This window comes from Cricetulus griseus, chromosome 6, assembly GCF_003668045.3.
Source record: "Cricetulus griseus strain 17A/GY chromosome 6, alternate assembly CriGri-PICRH-1.0, whole genome shotgun sequence".
In the NCBI taxonomy this organism is placed as follows: Eukaryota; Metazoa; Chordata; class Mammalia; order Rodentia; family Cricetidae; genus Cricetulus; species Cricetulus griseus.
In genome coordinates this window covers 114135450-114155841 of record NC_048599.1, presented here as the reverse complement: position 1 = coordinate 114155841, position 20392 = coordinate 114135450, and the positions used below count along the sequence as shown (strand labels likewise).

General features: G+C 41.8%; 1 protein-coding gene and 1 long non-coding RNA gene across 7 annotated transcripts in view; one reads left to right on the top strand and one right to left on the bottom strand.

The window, feature by feature from the left end:
* Nucleotides 1-12931, top strand: part of LOC118239066 — a 52748-nt gene extending 39817 nt beyond the window's left edge. The window contains exon 3 of the long non-coding RNA XR_004770516.1: nucleotides 11549-12931. This is a non-coding gene — a long non-coding RNA (uncharacterized LOC118239066). The remainder of the gene's footprint in view (nucleotides 1-11548) is intronic.
* Nucleotides 12932-13659: 728 nt separating this feature from the next.
* The window catches only part of Rbms1 (RNA binding motif single stranded interacting protein 1), a 211102-nt gene continuing 204369 nt past the window's right edge, over nucleotides 13660-20392 (bottom strand). For all 6 annotated transcript variants that reach the window (XM_027420336.2, XM_027420339.2, XM_027420337.2 and 3 more), the window contains 4 exons: nucleotides 20030-20140; nucleotides 18891-18971; nucleotides 17091-17175; nucleotides 13660-16362 (listed from right to left, as the gene is read on the bottom strand). In XM_027420336.2, coding sequence (XP_027276137.1) covers nucleotides 17098-17175; nucleotides 18891-18971; nucleotides 20030-20140 — 270 coding nt within the window. In that variant the 3' untranslated portion in view covers nucleotides 13660-16362; nucleotides 17091-17097. The remainder of the gene's footprint in view (nucleotides 16363-17090; nucleotides 17176-18890; nucleotides 18972-20029; nucleotides 20141-20392) is intronic.

The following is a 20392-nucleotide window of genomic DNA, read 5'->3' as shown; positions in this document are numbered from 1 at the left end:
TTCTTCTATGATTTTGTTGAAAATATTTTCTGTGCCTTTGACCTAGCTTTATTCTCCTTCCTCTATTGCTAGTATTTTTAGATTTGGTCTTTTCATAATGTCCCACATATCCTGCATGTTTTGTGCCAGGATTATTTTAGGTTTAAAATTTTCTTTGAGACGTTATCAATTTCTTCTATTGTGTTTCCAGTGTCTGAGCTCCTCTTTTCCATCTTTATATTCTGTTGGTGAGGCTTGCTTCTGAGGTTCCTGTTTAAGTTTCTAAAAATTTCACTTCCAGATTTCCTTCAGTTTGTGTTTTCTTTATTGATTCTATTTCCACTTTCAGGTCTTGAAATTTTTGTTCATTTCCTTCCACTCTTTGGTTATGTTTTCATAGCTTTCTTTAAGGGATTTGTTCATTTCCTCTTTAATAAGTTTTATCATATCTGTAAAAGCTATCTTAAGGTCTTTTTCTTGTGCTTCAGCTATGCTGGAATACTCAGGGCCTTCTGTGGTAGGGTTCCTCATCTCTAGTGGAGACATATTTTACTGAATGTTATTAATATTATTTTTACAATGGTGTTTAGGCATTTAGATATCTATGTGCTGATATCTGGCCTTATCTCTGTTGGGTGGGTGTTTTGTTCCTTGGTTTCTGTTGCCCTCTCTGGTTCTTTGGACAGCGTGGTAGCTGTGTGTTGCTTAGTAGAAAATTTGTCTGAAATTTGTGTGTGGCCAATGGGGTTCCAGGTAAAATGTGTTTTTCAGTATAGGGAGCTGATACTAAGGAAAGAGGAGGGGCTGGGTGGAAGGGGTCCACAGGATGGAGGAAAGCAGAGTGTACCACCAGGATCTGTTTAGTCCCCTAAGGATGGGGCAAAGAGTGAGAAGAGACCATGGCAAAAGTTCTGCTACATGGATGAGACCAGTGGATTGGACTTGTAGGAATGGAGGGAGGGGAGAAGATCTGCAGTTAGCCTTCTTTCTTCTGCAGTTAGCCTACATGCTTCCCTGGTCAGAGTGGCCTCTGGGTTCCCAGGGAGTGCCTGCTGAAGCTGGGGGCTAGGGTAAAGCAGTGAGCAGAGGGAGAAATGTTAGGAGAGATGATCTGTGTGATTCACCGGAGCAGAGTTAGGGTGTGGAGGAGGGTGCAGAGCTGGTGATGAGATCGGGAGACTGGATTTGGAGCAGAGGGAGAGGAGATAAAGATCTTCAGTAGGTCTACTTGCTTCCCTGGCAGGAGTCAAGTATTTTGAATATGAGTGTTATTATTTGGACATGAAGTATTTTCTAAAGATTCTTTAATGAGTATTGAAGCCTTGGTTCCTGATCCAAGCAAGAGGCAGAGGCCCTGGCCTACTTCCGTGTATCAGTCTATCAGTGAATTCAAATGTGAACCAACTACTAGGAGATGGTGGACCATGGAAAGTGTGAGCTGGGTATAGAGAGAGCTTACTAGAGGTGCCCTGGGATCCACCCTCCTATTACTGCTTCTCTCTGTTGCTTATGTAACATGACATTCTTTCTTCAGTTGTATCCTGGGACAGTAGCAATAGTACTACAGACTATGAACTAAGGGTGTTGAAATCTGGAGCCTAAATGACTCTTCACTCTTTCAAACCGTTTCTCTTAGGTATTTGGTCACCACCCAATAGTACCAAGTGTAATTCCCATGGCTGTGATAAAAGCAACTCAAGGGAGAAAGTTAATTTTGGCTCACATCTCCAGGTTACAGTCCATTGTGGTGAGGGAGTCACAGGGGCCAGAGCTCAAGTCTGCAATCAAGAAAGCCAACTGTTGAATGCGTGCTTACTGCCCACTTTCCTTTCTCTGTTTGTCCAGACCAGGGTCTTCTGCCTAGGAAATGATCCCCCTATAATTAAGAGGGGTCTTCCCGAATCAGTGACCATAACGAAGATAATCCCTCAGACATTCTCGGAGGCTCCCTTTAATCCAGATAATCTCTCACAGGTGTGCCTGGAGACTCACCCTGCAGGAGAGGGTAGTAACAGGAACCATCATCACACAGTCACCAGAAAGCTAACTAACAGAGGTACCATTGTTTCAGAAACAAATGTGTACAGTGGCAAAAACAATTCTGTAACCTTCCCTTTAGGGGATGAGAATAGAGACTAGTGGTAGAGTGTTAGCCTAAGATGGCCAGAGCTGTGGGTTCAACACCTGGCACTACATAAATAAATAAGAAAAATCCTTCTTCCAAGTGTTTTCTCCATTTCATTTTTCACAGCATGTAAAATGGCATCATTACTAGAGCAGGGCAGGCCAGGAGCTTCTAATTTTGCAGAACTAAATGCTTAGCTGTATATTCTAAAAAATTATTATCATCAGAAATTGTGCAACATCTTCTCTCCAGTAACGTGGCAGGAGTGGTGGTCTCCTGCTGAGTTGGTCTGTTTTCTTGTGATAGGGAACTTGCATTTAGAAACATCATAGGCAGCTCTTGTAAGGGCAACAAAATCAATGTCTGTGTCCCTGCAAGTGACACCAGACTACTGAAAAAAATCCATGCTAAGCGAAGCCAGTTGAATGAAGACATCTGCCAAGGCTGGGGCCCAGTTCAGAGAAACCAACATTGACAGGAAGTGATAGGGAGCCCCACTGTCCTCCTTAAACATGAAAGGGAGAAGAGAAGAGCCCAGGACTCCCTAGGAAACCCTGACCATGGCATGTGGCCTGGATTACAGGAGCTGTCTTTGTCTGCTCTGGTTCCCAAAAGAGGGCACTAGAACTTGATGGTTTAAGCAATGGAAATAGATTTTCCTGAAGTTCTGAAGACCTGGAGTCCAAGGGCTCTGGAAGTTTGGTTTCTTCTGAAGATTCTTTCACTATTGTCTTTCTCTGTGCCTTTGTGTGGTCACCTACTGTGCTTTGTCTGTGCCCACATTCCCATCATTATAGGGCCTTTAGTTGTCCTGGATAAGGCATGCCTAGTGATCTTCTTTTAACTCATCTGCCTATCTCCAGATGTCATAACACCCTGAAATACTGGGGGTTAAATACGATTTCAGACACAACTATGTTCTGAGGCTCTATGGGTTCTATTTCTAGTGTAGGTCACATTCTGGGGTGCTGAGGGGTGGGTCCTATTTCCAGTTGCAGTCACATTCTGAGGTACTGAGGTCTGGGTTTTATTTCCAGTTGCAGCCACATTCTGAGGTTCTGGGGATTAAGTTTAGCATAGGAATGGGGCGGGGTACAGTTTAGTTCCTGACAGGGACACCACTCATCTGTGGCCCGCAGGGAGGGAGCCTGAGCAAACATGTCTTAACCCATTAGTCTCTTTCTTCTAACCTACTTTGCAGCTTCTTGGTACCTCCTGCTGGATACATCCAAATAAAAAACCGGAGGCAAGTGAGGTTGTCTGATGACACCCTGAAAGTCAGTTTTCTGGGATGTAGAGAAGTTTCCGCAGGTGTATATGTGTATGCAGCATACATTAGTTCCCTTTCTTGTGGCAGAGACAGGATACCTGACCAAAACAACCTGAAGGGGAAGGGCTTATTTGGCTCCCTAGTTGAGAGTAGAGTCCATCATGTGGGAAAGGCATGGCAGTAGAAACCCGAGGCAGCTGGGACAGATGGGAAGCAGGGACACGGATGTTGCTACTCAGCCACCTTGCTTCTTTTCCTGTGTCTTATTCAATGCAGCCAGTGGGATGGTGCTGCCCATGTTTAGAGAGCTTTAGCTTCTCTGGAAACTTGCTGAAATACATGCTCAGTGTGTGTCTCAGGCAAGGTGCTGTTATCGACTCATGGTCACCATGACTGAACTTGGGAAGCACATTTAGAAACATTATAAAGGATGGACCTAGGAAAAAGGAAATGGGATGCTCTCCATGGCTGCTGGCTTTGTGGGTTATTCAGTGTGAATATAGTAGGTAGCACCAGCTAGGCTGAGAATTAGAGAAAGGTCTCCATTCTGAGCAGGCATGGGAAACATGTGCCTCCTACTGGTCAGGCAAGTTTTAAAATCTTTTGATGCACAGCTTCCAGTGGTTCCCTACTCATCCTACCTTGCTAAACACATGCTGCACGACTCTGTATATCACCCTGACCATGGACTTGGTTTGACAAGCAATACCCCAGATGTCACACATCTGGCCACTGTAACGAACAACCTGAGTAGACTTTCATAAATTCTGTGTTCTTGTGTTCTTCAAGGTGTAGATTCTTAGTTCTGCATGGAGGAAAAAATTGTTAAGCCATGGTGAAATCTAAATCTCTCACTGGGTAACTGGGCAGGTTTTTTGTTTGTTTGTTTTTCACTCAAAGTCCTTTGGCTGGCAGTCCTGGATGACCTGAACTTAAGTAAATATATGATACATTTTATGCTAAAAGGTAGTAATTAATGTTAATTTAGATCACTATTTCTTGCTAATGCCTCTAATAACCTAATTTTAAGAAAGCATAATTATTGATAGAAATACTGAGTTGTTTTAGATATTTAAGCAGCCTGTAATTTTTTTCTTATTTGAATTAGAAACAAGATTGATTTACATGATAATCCCAGTTCCCTTCTCCCTCCCATCCTCCCCTACAACCCACCCCCAACTAAAACTCACCTATCACATACCCTTTCTTTTATTCTTCACCTGACTCAACCTTTCTGCTCCCTCATGACCTCTGCATCCTTCCTTTTCTTCCCTTCTCATTCTCATAGCTCCTTCCCTGCTCTTCCCATGCTCTCAATTTGCTCAGGGGATTATAACCCTTTCCCCTTCTCCAGTGGACAAAGTTTGTCTCTTTTAGGGTCCTCCTTGTTTACTAGCTTCTCTGGCAGTGTGGATTGTAGGATGGTAATCCTTTACTTTATGTCTAAAATACACATATGAGTGAGTACATATCATATATATTTTTTTTCTTTTGTGATTGGGTTACCTCGCTCAGAATGGTTTCTTCTAATTCCATCCATTTTCCTGCAAATTTCAAGATTCCATTGTTTTTTTTTTTTTTCTGCTGAGTAGTACTCCATTGTGTAAATGCACCACATTTTCTCTATCCATTCTTTGGTTGAGGGGCATCTAGGCTGCTTCTAGTTTCTGGCTATTACAAATAGTAAGCAGCCTGTAATTTATGAGATGGCTGTGACCATATCATTGCAGGGGTATAGTGCACAGGGTCACTGTAGTGTGCTTGTGCTGACAGTTTTCCAGCAGATGACATAAGGAATCCTAAGAGCAGGGCTCTTGTCCACCCCCTCTTGTCGTGTACCACAGTGGGTACACAATTGCAGTGTAATTAAGTGGTGGGACATCAATGGGACTGGAAAGGGAAAGACACTGAGCAGTAAGGCAGGCCCTAGTTTCCCAATTCTGAAAAGGAGGAAGACATACAAGCACCTCTCAGCTTTAAAATAATACCCAGTACACTTTCTCCAGCCTCCCTGCCCCATCTTCCCGGTTTCTGCTGGTGAACCATGATTAAGAGAGTCAATAATAACGGCCCACCACCATACCCATGCAGTGGCAACATTGGTGCATGGATGCTTTTATTGGACTTAACCCTGAGATTGGAAGAGCCATAGTGGCTGCTAGCAGAGTAGAAGGTGACTTCCTCTAGGCCAGGGTGGACTGGACTAGTAAGCTAGCCCAGCAGCAGCTTGGTCAGCCCTTCAGCTGTTGTGGCTGTCTGTGGGAGCCATTGGGACATTAACTGAGGTACTGGAGCCCCTTAACTGAGAAGTGTACCGGTCCTTATGCAGCCCCGTCTTTGTAGGAATGGAGAGAACCTTTCACAGTGCTCACAGAGGGGAGCACATACACTTGCACATAGAAACTCATTTATACTCACTATATCTGGGGCTCTGAACCTTTTCTTACCTCTCCCAGGAAGGTTAGCCCTCTCCCAGGTATGATTCCCCATGTACTCTGCTCATCTTTATCAATCACTGAGCTCTTCTGTTCTTTGCATGTCAAAAAGAAGCATTTCTTGCAAGAAAGAAAAGTATTATATCTAACCTTAGAATGATTACTCTTCTAAAGATCATTCATGTAATTTTGTAAAGCAAAATCTAGGCATGCCCCATGATCTAGCACCTGCTCTCTTAAATCACCAATGCTATAGGAACATGTGTGCAGATGTACCAGGAGATGTGTCCAAGCGTGTTTGTCACAGAGTATTTACAAACTGGAGAGAACCACACACCTATCACTATATAACAACAATAGTACATTGTAGATGATACAGTATACTTAGCAAAAGCTGTTTGTGGTGAAGGTATGGCATTTTGAGAAACAGGGACAGAAAGTAAATAAAATGACATAAATAATAAATAATAATAATAATAATAATAATAATAATAATAATAATAATCAATGGCAATGTGGTCACTGAGCTAAGGAGAGACTGGAGGAGATGCCAGACTCCACCAGGGGGGATGAAGTAGGAGTGGGGAACATGGAGACAATGGGTTTTCAGTATTGACCAGAGTTGTACAGAGGGCCAAGTAGGATGCCAACCAACTCAGATGGATTCCATTGGAGGAAATTCACTATTTCCCATGTATGTTGACTAATACTTCAGTGGCTGACCTCTGAACTCCACATCCACAGCTGCACAGACACATAAGCATACTGCACACACATACATGCTTACGGCATACATACACACATACTTGCATACGGCATACATACATACATGCATACTATACACACAAGCATATTGCTCACACACACGCATACTGCACACACATGTACATGCATATACTACATACGCACTAGACAAAACAAAGTAATTATCAAGATTGGTTTTATTTTCATTCTTCCCCTCCCCCACTTTAATGAGTTACAATGAAAACATAACAGTTATAGTATTCAAAAATAAGAACTCAAGCTTAATGAAACAGTTCAAGTGGTGAGAATGTCCCCATGTGTTTCAAGGCTGGTTCATGGTTATTGGAGGAGTCCTGGGAGGCTTGGGTCTTTTTGGAGATCAGTGCAGGACTTGGCTTTACAGACTCAGAAATGGCAACTCCCTGCTAGTATCTTAGAAACACGGCTGTTCCTTTAATGGAACACACATTAAAGTTGGTGGCTAAGAGTTTATTTGCAAGGTCACAGCTTTGGGAGTGATGGGAATCACAGCTCACTGCATCTTCTTTTCCTCCTGTACTTTTTCTTACATTTCCCAGCCTGGCCAGCACTTTGGAACCTTCTGTTGGTTGGCATCTCTTTTGTTTCCATTCTCTCTCTCCTTTGGGATTCTATTCTTTCTTTACATTCTTCTCTGGGCTTCCTACTGTCACTTTTCCTGCTCACTGTTCCAACCTTTACCATGTTTTACATGACAGAGATAAGCAGACTTCAGGGGACGAGCTTACGCCAGAGGGCACTCATGTGACATTGTAGGGTAGAGCCCCTCCCAGCTGCCTGCTCTGGGTACAAAGAGTCACTTCCTTGCCAGCCTGGCCCCACAGGGGGAGGAGTTGGAGCCTGAGGGATCCAGGCTGAAACTTGCAACTTGGGAACTAACAGAGATGAGAGACTGGTTAGACAGGGGTATTGATCAAATGGGCGAGCTTATCAAGGATTCCAGGTTTCTGTCTTCAGAAAAAAAAAAAAAAAAAAAAAAAGAAAAGAAAAGAAATATGAAAATGAAGAGGGAAAGGGAATCCTGTGCTGTTGATTTGAAACCAGCGGGTATTGAGGTAGAAATTTGTGTTTTCTAACATGTTCAGTAAGACAGGTGTGCAACTGTGTGCATGTACTCCCTCTGTACCGTTCAGTGTCAAGGATTGGTGACATGTTGGGAATAAGCACTACAGGCCCTGATCTTAGCTTCCAAAAGCTAGCTTCTACTGAAAAGAAGTTGAGAGAAATGGATGATTCTAGCTGAGGCAGGAACAACCAAAATAGACCAGAAAGAAAGACAGTGCTTATACAATGACTGGGCATATCTGAAAGACACAGTAGCTGGCTGCACTGGCCAAACCTGGGATAATTTGGCTATTTAAAGTATAACTGCTTACAACCCATTGAATAAAAAAAGAAAACCTGAATCCCTATCCAAACAGATAAGGAAATGAGTAACACGATGAGACTTTTCAAAGTACTTCATACAAGATACTTTTTAACAACCAAGTAGCAAAGAGTAACTTTATAGTATAAATGCTGGCAGATGCCACTGTGCCTCAGTGAGAAGCAGGACATCACTGGAAACAAAGCAAGTTGACATCATGCTTTCTTGATGGGCCCCAGCTTTACTTGGTGGTAATTCTGCGGTGGTGGATGACCCAGAAATGTCATACACCAATTGGAGGCTATGTCTCCAAGTAACTGGTCTATAATCCTCAAATGTGTTGAAGTCATGAAGTCAAGGACAGGCAGATGAGCTACTTCAGACTGAGGGAAAATAAAAAACGGGACAGCTGAGTGCAGTGTGATTTCCAGCTGGATCTTTTTGCAACAAAGAATGAAACCAGGACCATTGCTGAAACTTGACTGTGGTCTGAGGGTTTGTCAGCGGTAACATGGCTTTCCTTATTTTCATAGTTGAATTGTGATCATACAGAGTGTCCTTTGTGTGGAGTCATAGTTCAGTAATTTGCTTTCAAATAAATCATACTTTGTACTGTATTTAGGACTTTGGTGTTTTAAAATCTTTAAATATTTACTACATCAAATGTAATCCCAATGGAAAGATACACTATCGGAAACCTCTCCTTGATTTAGGAGAAGGAATGAGAACTAATGTTGACAGCTTTTGACAGTAGGCCACTCAAGGTCCTCTGTTCTCTGTTCTCAGCTCTCAAGGGTCTGCTGGCCAGTAAAGCAGAGATACACCGTCACTTGTGAGAATCCTAGGAAAGGTGCAGTGTGACATAACAGAAGACGCCATTCACTCATTCTCCAGTGCACTGGCTACAGGAAGGGCCACTTACCCAAATGTACAGTCTAGTGACAGCCTTTGGGCTGCTGCTTCAGATGAAGAGGAGAGACTAGACAGTATCCTCAGAGTAGCATGAAATGCTTTATAAGCTCTAGAAGTATTGTGAGTTCACGCACACTTTGTGTGTGTGTGTGTGTGTGTGTGTGTGTTTGTGTGTGTGTGTATGTGTGTGTGTGTGTGTGTGTGTGTTTAAAGAGTGGAATGTAGACGTGAATGAAGGCGCTGAATATTTGTGCTGTTGTAGAAGAGTCTGTCCTTGAAAGTGAGAGCAATGGGTGCTAAGAGGGATGGAGTACATGGCCTAAGAGCCTTTGGCTAGAACTTGTAATTTCAGCACACTGATCTGAATCTACAGCCTCCTAGAATCACTTAAAGTGAATAGTACTTTGCCATGCCCTTTAAGAAATAGCCTATTCAATAAATAGGCATTCAAGAAATATTATAAGTACTTGCTGATCCACAATCTAGCAATTTGGGGCAAATGATTGGCCACTAAAAAGTCAGAACACCGAGTCGAAAGTATCCTATATTCCGCTTGATTAAATACAAAAACAGAAGACAACTCAATGCCTTCTTGTTGTGTTGGTATCTTCTGGGTGGGAATGGCAAAGAGATGCTAGTTCTAGGGACATTTGCTTCAAGTCTCCTTTTGGCAAGAGCAGAGCTACTGAACTCTGCTATTTGTTTGGCCATCTCTTAAGGTTCAGAAAGCAGTGAGTGCTATGGGCAATTCTCATCAGTGATGAGAAATGGGTTGGTGTGTACGAGCCTCCAGGAGAATTGCTGACATGATCTGAGTCCCTCAGGGCTCCCACACTTACTTAGCACTTGATTTGGTTACATCTTGATGTTGCCACTTGGAGACAACAAACATACATTTCTCCTCAATTGTTCCTTGAGGTGTATGACAAGATCATGCTATCTTGCTTTCCAATGTGTTGCACAGTACCTTAAAATTGTATTTTTATGAAACTGTTCTGGTGCCTGCAGAGGCTGAAAGAGGGTGTTGAACCTCCTGAAGCTGGAGTTTCAGGTGCTTGGGTACTGGGAACCCAAGCTGGATCCTCTAGAAGAGTTGCCATGGTCTTAAGGTCTTAACCACTGAGCCATCTCTGCAGCCCTGGGACAGTTGTAATATTAGGGACCCAGTGACTTGCATAGTTTCAAATGACCTGAAAGTATCTTCAGAACTTTTTGTTTATAAAATAAATATTTTAAAATTCAGAAATATATCAAATGAGTTCCACCATCCTTTCCACAGTCCTCGCTCACTGCTAGGCACTCTGAATACTTTCTCCTCAGCTTTCATACTTAAATGTCTCATACTCAGGGTTATATAGGATCTAGAATTCTGTACTTACCACTTCAGCATGAGCACTTCTGTCATCAAAGTTCTCTTCAAAATGATTTCTCAGTACTCCTTGCATGTTTTTAATCATAATTAACTATTGATATTTTTAAAAGTAACCAAAGTGATACAGCTTTTTATGAGCTGCAAATTTTAACTCTACTATGCCTCGGGGTAAATCAGGAAGGAAACTGTCATGTACCTGAGGATGAAGCAGGGCAGGTGAAGTGTGAGGCTACTGCTTGAGGTCCAGTGAGTGCTGTCAGCTGAGGTACATGTGGAAGGTGGGCTGCTGGTGTTGTGTGTGGAGCCAGGAGTGATGGCAAGAGGTTAAGAGGGAATGTTCAACCCAGAGAAGTACAGTGCTGTTGAATGACTGTTGGACACGTCAGATTGACCAGCTGCCTTCTGGAGCAGAAGTCTGGCTTATTCCAGTTGGCAGCACCAAAGCTGAGAGGTGAAATGGCAAGAGTTTTAACTTGGCAAACAGGTTTGCGAGCTATTATCAAGAGATACTCTGTGAGGTGTAGGGAAGCATCGATAAAGGGGTTCAAGTAGGCGAACAGCTTTAGGAGTACTCGAGGGTGTGTGGGGAAATGCCTGTTCTCCTTTAAGATCTGTGTCTGTATAAAGGATGGAATGCCCCAGATCCAACTGATGAGTCACCTTGAGTATTTTAGAAGAATGAATAGCACTGGGAGTTTGTGTTTAAGCCACCACCACCTGCTTTTAATTCAGAGCAGCTTAGGGAGACCTGATGGTACTCTTATGCCCAGCTATGTGGTATGGCCAGGCTGGTGGCTTCCTCTTCTGTCCCTTGACTTCCTTGAGCCTTACAATTCCTACCAAAGTCATTCTGCAGTCCAAGCAACAAAACTCACAGTTCCCATCTTCACGACCGATAAACTTGTGCTTAAGACTCTTACAGTGAAGCTGTAGCAGCATGTGCTTTGGAGCATTACACACTCACTGGCAGTTGGCCTGTAATTTGCACTGGCTGTGCCTGGTCTCTTTCTGGGCTCACACTGAAGGTTGAGTAATAAAATCCTCCCTCTAGTGGCTCCAGCTCAAACATGATCTTACCCTACAGAGATCAAGCTGGAGTGCCTGAGACACTCTGGAGCCTGAGTAGGACTGAAATTCCATAGCTGAGCAGTTGATCCCACTGAAGACTATGTATGCACACTTCCTAGATGGGCCGGTGTGACCCCAGATCCTGACCAGGGCGCCCACAGCCATAGAACACATACATGATCACCAGCCTGTACCCAACCATGGCTAAGGATGCTTCTTTTTGCTTTGTTATTTTCAGGGAAGAAACTGCCTGGCTTTCCTCAAACCCAAGCTCCGAGTCCTCTGCCCTCCTCTAGCTACTGGACATCTTATGCTTTTTATGGAGGTGGGGGAGGATGTGAGAGGCTGATGCTCTTCCTAACATTGTGAGTGGATCTTTCCCTTTTGGCTATGCTGAGGGGGGTAGGCTACTGTCAGTTGGGTGTCAGCATTCACATCACCTTTCTCTCAATGATACTGCATGTAATTCAAAATGTACAATTATAGTATTTACACTCCACTGGATACAGAGTGCCACTACTCACGAAGGGCATGGATGCTGGGGTGACTGGGACTGTAGCAGTCCTCATGCTACCAAAGGCAGCCAATCACAGACCAGAGAGCAACTGCCTTATCCTTTTCCTTCACCCAACAGTTCAACCTCTCCACTTCTCAGACTAAAAGGTAATGATGAAACCAGTTAACCTTTCAGCAAAGTCTGTTTTTTCCACAAAAGTGTCGCCCCTTCTGTTTATGGAGCCAACACTTCACTAGGTCAAGTTCCATTTATTTACGCAAAAGGGTGCTCAGGAACTTCTGTAAATGGCTAGCCCCTGTATCCATGTGTAGAATTAACTGGTCCTTGCGGCGGGGGAAACCTTTGCATATGTATGAACTATTTTCCTGTCATTCTGAATATTACATTATAACAACTATCAGACAGCATTAGGTTGTATTAGGCATCATACAAAATCTTGTGACTACTCTATATGGGCAGTTATATGCAAATACTATACAAATTTAGTATTTAAGGGTCTTAAATTTGTGTGGGTCTTGGCATCTGTGGAGTTCTAGAACCCACCCACCTCAGATACCAAGGGATCACTGTCTAATGTCACCAGGTAGATACCCATGGAACTTTACACAAACACTAGTACAAAGAAATGGCTAAAAAAAGCCCAAGGTGCCAGGCAACTGAGTGTTTCCTCTGACCTCTGCCATTATTCACAGGGAAGGACACATAAGTGTTTGATTAGTATGCATGGCAGGGTCTATAGCTTACATTCGGAGATGCCCTTTTTGTCTGAGACCATGTTTTTCTAGTGCCGTGGCAACTTTGTTTTTGAAGCACTGGTCAGCATCAAAGGGACCTGCTTCTCAAGGAGCCATCAGATAGTAGGGCTTTCTCAGCTGTGACAAGTAAAGGGATCTAAATGTCTCTTATCTGTTCATACTACACTCCAGGGACTGCAGGAATCTTTAAGAAACAGAGTGAGGGCCCACAAGATGGTGCAGTGCGTAATATGCTTACCGTAGAGCCTCATGACCCGAGATCAAATGGTTGAGAGAGCGAGCGAGCTTACACAGTTGCCCTCTGACCACCACGTGTGCGCTGTGGCTCATGAACAGCCTTCAACCAAACTCACACAGAATAAATATATAAATGAATATAAAAATGTAGTGGAACTTCTTCTTAGTTCCTCCTTTAACCACTATGGTAGAGCCAATGGACAGATGATACTATACAAACTACATTAAAACATTTGGTCCACTTTGGGTAGGAGAGTCAGTTTTCTGTATTATGTGCCTCCAATAAAGGAAGTCAGGGAGGGAAAAGGGAGCCCCCCAACCCCACCCCATGAATGATGCATGGTGTGCCTACTGGGAACAGTAAAGCGAGGCCACCTTCTATAGGCTGTGTTTTAATGGGATGAGATCATGTTGGCATGTTTGGGTTGGCTGCAGATAGGAAAATGTCTGTTTTATTCTAAACAATGGGTAGCAGGGGACCTGAGTTTTTAGTCTCATCTAGGGCTGAGGATATAGCCACTTGCAAGAGCACCCGCATAGGACAGAGGCCCAGGGTTGTTGCCAATACCAGAGAACAACCAGAAACCCCAAACCGACCAAGAGTGGGATATTGTGGGCTGGACTTATGCCAAGGTGAGATGTGATGTCTAAGGTCACAGCACAGAATTAAAAAAGTGGTACCAAGGAGGTGGGAAAATGCATTTTCAGTAATAACCCTGAACCTGACATAGTTTTCAGCTTCCTTGTGAACCAATCACCCACTGAGCCGAAGAGCATAGCCCAAGTGAAAGCAAATGCTGCTGTATGCTTACCCTACTTAAAGAAGACTGACAGGGAGAATAAAGTTTCAGATGTTTTTATTCAAAGGTTTCTCAAAAGAAATAAAACAGAAAAAGCTAACAATCTGATCAAATGTACAGTTCAAAAATGTCTTTTGGCGTTTAACAAGTCCTAGGAAAGAAAACTACAGAGTCATCTTGAACCGGTAAATAAGTCACCGCTGGCAAGTATGTAGCACTAGTAGAACAAAAATAAAAAATTAACTCTCTTGATCATATAGATATCTCTATGAAAATCTTTTTTTTTTCAATCTGTACAAAAGGTCTTTCTTCATAAATTAATTTTTTTTATAATTTAATGGCTGTCTACTATGTGATGTTTAACTGACTTTTTTTTTTTTTATTATGTACAGAGGTTGTTTCCCAAATCTGACCCAGACAAGTATGGCACTTAGTTCAGACATACCTAGCAGCAGATTTCCCCTCCCCTACTGACTGAGCTACCATCTTTCTGTCTTAACTAATGGAAAAAATATCAAGTAGTGAGAGCCCCGGGCTGATAAACACACTAGGTACACAGAGGGAGGGTGCTGCGTTCAGTCTGGATTTCCACAAAGCAGAATGTTGTTTTAGGGAGCGTAGAACCAATAATACCACAACTTCATTAAAAACAAAATTAAAAAAAAAAGGAAACAAGAACAAAACCAAGAACACATTTCTCTTATGACTATGTAATTTTCACTAGAATCTACACTTCTCAGAGCAGCAAGGACGTTTGAAACTATGAAATGTCACTGACATCTATCATCAAATACAAGCAATAAAATTTAAGAACTAAAAAATACTCAAAAGAAGTAACTGCTTAGCCCTAGCTCCCGAGCTAGGAGGATTTGGTCGGTGGAAACAGGGAGGGCCAGCAACCTGTCCCAGCACAAAAGAAAAGCCTCTGAGGTAGATAACTGATCATCCACAGCTGACCAGACAAGTACACAGTTTTGGAAGACAACTTAATTTACCATTGCTTTTAAAACGTATGCAATTGCCTTAAGAAAAGAGCATTAATAACAATGAATTATCTCATATGTACTAAAGTAGAAATAACTGTATTTATGAATCAGGAATTTCATAGTTTCAAAGTTGGTTTTCTTTACACTTGAACACCTGTAGTGATGACGTAAAGTGTGGCACTGCTTGGATTCAAATCTTCCTTCATGCTTTTTTTTTTTTTTTAAATTTGTCTCTGTGAGTCCATACATCAGTTAAAATTATAAAACCTAATGCAAAGGTACAAAAAAGGCACATTCTCCTAACCGCAAACTGGTCCGGCAAAAATAAAGAGCAGAGAAAATGTGACGCTGAGACAAGGTGGAGTTACTGGCTACTGGCTCTTCGGTCTTTGGTGAAGTTACCTTTAAAAGTGCCAAGTCATTTTTAGTTTTTCAAAATTTACCTAATAGAGAGCGAGCGAGCAAGTGAGAGAGAGAGAGAGCTAGTAGCCAATTGCTTTTCTTCTGTTCATATCTCAGCTCAGGTTTGAAGAGAAATCCTTACTTTTAGCTTTTGCCATTTAGTTTTAATAGCAACAACCCCCCCCCCTCGGTTTGCCAGATCACAGGCATGGTTCTCATTCTAAAGCACTATCGTTAGTATAAAGGACAAAACATTAGGTGACTCCCCTCCCCCACCCCCACCCCCAGCCCCAAAGCTACCTACACTAAATCTAGAACATTGTTAAGTTTTGTTTTTGTTTTTTGTTTGTTTTTTTTTTTTTTCCTGAAAAAAGGCAAAAAAGACTTTACATTGCATCATACAGCAGATATCCTAAATTGGTCAAACTATCAGAAGAAACTGTCAGTGTACAGCCTCACAAACAATTTACCCTATTAAAAGTCCCCCAGTCAGAAAATGTGTTTCACACAAAACAGTTCTCCCTTCTTGCACTTCACTACCTTACACATTATGTGAAAAAATCATTAAAAACACCTACTACATATTTAAAAAAGCCAAAATTTCAGCAACTTTTATTGACTACCTTTTAAAAGCCCTATGCTGCTGTTTTACAAGGCGTAATAGACCAGCCCATTTGGTCAAAGCATTCTACATCATTAGTTTGAACTAACTTTACTGAAACAGCTACAGCATCAAAAGAGTTAAGGCAAATTGGAATTCATAGAAAAGGATAAGACACTTCACACTACGTCGAAAGAAAAATGGAAAGCTAAGAAAAGACATCGAGGGCAACACTGAGTTACAGCGACACTCGTACGGCAAGCACAGAACACCATGGGTGAAGTCAGACAATTGAAACTTCAGAAAGCCCATTCCATACAGCTGAAAAAAAAAGACAAATTAAACACAAAATGAACAAAACCGCAAAAATCCGGTCATGCACTTGGATAAGTCTTCGTGGTCTTTGTGCATACCCAGAAAATTGAAGTTTTCTTTTTCTCTCTTTTTTTTTTCTTTTTTTGCATCATTATATTTGATAAAAATCTTTGATTTTTTTTGTTTTTTTTTTTTGTTTTTGTTTTTTACTAAAATAAACCTGTTCAGGGGAACAGCTACTAGATGAATTTAAGGGTTTTTTTTTATGCACCTTATAGAACTTATAGCAAAAATAGTTTTAGTTGATTTCATTATAAATAACGTTTTTCAAGAACCTGTGCAAAACTGTCAATAATTTCCTAAAGCACAATTGATCAGAAAAATCCATGATTGTTCAGCCTTCACACCCTTCTTCATGTAAGAACTCCCTTCGGTACATCTGGAAGAGAAAGATAAAAGATCAATGTCTTTGCTGATTTAACACACACACCGCAGGGCTTTGTCATCTTTTGTTTTAAAGTGATAAATGTTTGAACAAGATTGTGCTCATCCATGGTGAGACTGAGGGATGTAAGCTGGGGATCTGAGGGTCACTTTCAATTCCTTGAGTCTGCCTTTCAAATTTGGGATGCAGAATAGTTTCTTCTCTAAGGCAGCCAGAGCCAACTTGACATGAAGGATGGCTTGATAAGATCAACAACACATGCTGTTACAAGACAATCCAGAAACTGGATTCCACATATAGTCATTTTACTGAAACACAAATGGTGAAATTTGAAATTTGTGACTCCAGTGAGAGCAGGCGATATAATCTTTTGTTCCAAGGATGCTAACAATCTGAATTCATAGTCAAGATGTTTGCTCGCCTCATGAGACTTGATTAAGCAGCATCTTGAGCTGTATCTCCTTAGTTACTATTTAAGCAATAGAAACAGGATCCTTCTACTATAGGACCATTTTGGAAATCAATGTTCTATGCTTTATACTTATGACTTTGGGGTAGAGGAAATATGTATTTGATTTCATTAAAAAGCATTGTCCCTCATCTAGACAGAGTCTACAAATTCATAAACATATTTAATCTGAGGTTTTCTAAGCCTCATTTGATAAAAGTGCCCCAGACTGCTTCATATGACCCCTGCAGTTAGGGACACTTTCCCCTCATACCTCACAGTTACTTATTGGGTTGAAAGGTATATGGAGAATGGTCATTAGATGTCTCCACAGCCACCTGCTGCTGGCCACTTGCTTCCTACAACAAAGCAGAAGGCATGAGACATGTTAACAATGAAGTTATAACTCTGCGACTAAAGCCTGAGTCTAAGGACATACACTTTAATGCAAACATTCTTCAAAGTGAATTTCAAGTCAAATAGAGCTTTTAAGGCTAATCATTGCCCTAATGCATCTGAAATATGACAGACCCCAAGAACCTCCTGTCCAAATGTTTAACTTAAATATTGATCAAAGAAATTTCTTGGCTTCATCTCCTTGGAGCCAGGTATATTTTATAATTCAGTATTTTCAGATTTTAGAGTCTGAGACACAGTGTGCAAATGTTGCATGTCATAGCTCCCCCCACCCCAAAGGCATTAACTATAGCCGACAATCAAACTTTCTAATACTTATATTTTATAAAGTGTGAATCAACTCAGTAAATGGAAGCAGGGCCTATAACCTCAGCTACTTGTGAGGTAGCGCAGAAAGGCTACAAGTTCACAGGCTGCCTGAATTATAGAGATAGGGCATGATTTTAAAATGAACGTGGACATAGCTCAATGGCAGTACATTTGCCTGGCATGTAAGAGTCCTCGGCTAAGCCTCTACTAAAATAAGAATAAATCAGCAATAAAACAAAAAGCCAGAATATTTTGTCTTGTCTCAGTTCAAATTGTGTTTGAAAAATCACAGGTCAGGCTTGTTGAAATAGTTACAGAGGAAATTTTTTTACCCCATTGTTATGGTGGTCTCATGTTATAGAGAACTACACATAAAAACATGTGGGTTAAGGCAGTTGTGGCTGGTCAGAGTTGTATGATCATGAAAATACTACAACCACAGTTCTCAAAAACCTTTCAGATCTATCTATCTGGTGGGTAAGATAACTGGGCTGATAAACTTCCTTTGAGTCTTGAGGATGCACTGTAGGAAAATGCTATGCTTCCTGTCCAATAATAATTCAGGTGTCAGACGTCTATAAATGCAATATATTCCAAGATAATAACCAAGAGTAGTAGTTAGCTACAAAAACATGGAGGGTTGTTCCTCATGCTTGTTGCAATTAGAAACACCAGTTTTTCTTTTTCCATTTTCTGAATAATGATCAGTTTCTTTCTGTAATTATTACCATTGATTCAATCTTTAGAACTAGAATTATAAACTCCAATTTTATCTTAATGTGTCCATAAGTAACATTTTGGGGGTAACAAGACAGAGCCTTGAAGTGGTATGCAATGTGCTATAAGAATGCAAAGTTAGCTGGGCGTTGGTGGCGAATGCCTTTAATCCCAGCACTGAGGAGGCAGAGGCAGGCGGATCTCTGTGAGTTCCAGGCAGCCTGGTTTACAGAGCGAGTTCCAGGACATCCTCCAAAACAATACAGAGAAACCCCGTCTCAAAAAAAAAAAAAAAAAAAAAAAAAGAAAGAAAGAAAGAAAGAAAAAGAAAACAAAACAAGATTGCAAAGTTATTTGGAGGAAGTCTGGGGATACAATGTAACTAGATGTTGCTATAATTCTGCATAGAAGGAGTATTTACAGTTGAAAAACAGTATTAAGCACATACTCTACACCCATTTCTTAGCTATACAGCCCAAGCTGGCCTGAACTCATAGATCCTCTTGCCCCAATCTCTCTGGTGCCAGAACAACAGGCATGTGCTATTATGCCTTGACAACACATTTGATAAGTTTTTTTTTTGTGTTGTTCTATTTTTATGACAGTGGTCACTAGGATGCTCTATACCAACCTCAACAGGAACTGCCGCTGTCTGCATGTGTGTATACTGTGGCAAGTAGGCTCCTTGCATGGCTGACGTTGCAGGCATGTACTGAAAAGGAGAAGGTGATCAGGGTATGCAGCAGTAAGTCATAGCAAAATTCAGATTACTGGCAGGTAGTGGGGAAGGATGACAGTGTCTGAGATGGCTCTAAAGTACTTAGAAGTCTCAAAGAATAAATATACATGGGTTTCCCTAAAAATTATACTGCATATGAATATGTCACTTGGAAGGTCAAACTAAAAATGCCATGTTTCTTTGAATTTACCAACAACAAAACAACAAAAATGTGCCCATGTGAAGGTCATTAACGCTTCTTATCTGCAGTAATTCAGTGTCATCAATGTGCCATAAAAATCTGTCCTCAGAAAGCCATGTTATTTTCTGGCCACTCCCAGAGTTGATGCCTCATACTATTTGTGTAGGGAGAGACCTGAAGGGATTGCTCACAGGCCCCTGCAGATGTGGCCAGAGAGCCTGACTTTGTCTATTTCAGCAATCTCATTTCCCAAAGGCAGGTGGGATTTGTAGCCTATTTCTGGGCTCTGTCTTGTCCTGGATTCACTTTCATGAGAAGCCGTTGCTGGTTTTCAGCATAAGAGGGTAAACACACTGCCCTTTGCCCTTTTCAGCCACCACAAACACAGGCTGAGCTGAATGTTACTGTTCATCTTTTACAGTTGGCCTAGTTCTAATTCATCCTTAAAACCCAACAAGTCTCTTGGAGTGCAGGAAAACAAGTCATTATAAAAACTGCAATTTGGTGCTGCAACACTGCATGAAAGAACAACAAATGAGGAGACATTGCCTGCCCTTTGTGACCTGTACCTTGCCACATGGGTTATAAAAGCTAGACAATGGGCATGTGCGGGGGCTATGTGAGTGAGGCAGAGATATCCAGAGATGAACTTTCACAGGTCATCACTGATCAAGAATTTTCTGAGATACCACCTTACTTTGTGGAAGGCAATGCCAGATGGGGAGGGGGCTAGACACAATCTTTGTCATCCCCCTCACCCCTTCCAGGCCCATACTTATAGAGAAGACAGGCCTTCCTCAACTCACTTTCCTCTATTTGCAAAAACACAGGATATTAATTTGCCACCTACTGTTCCGGTGCTGCCTAGTGACAGATGACTCATTTGCTGGGCCAGAGGGCTGATCATAGAAGCGGGCTGTAGTGACATGGTGTGTTCCATTGAGGGAGTTAACACGGCACCCTGGGAAGGTGACAAGAGAGCCACAAAAACAAATTGAGGGAAGAACTGAGACTCTGTAGTTACAATTTGCAAAGGAAAGCCCTTCGCTGAGGTGAAGGTAACCTCAACCTCCTTCAAACTTACCAGAAGTATCCTGAACAACCCCCAAATCTCCCAGATTGCTTTTCTGAAACTTTCGTAAAAGAGTTGAGAGGAAATAGCAGTTCTATTTCATCCCATTGAAATCCTTATGTTCAGTCTGACCTAACTGTA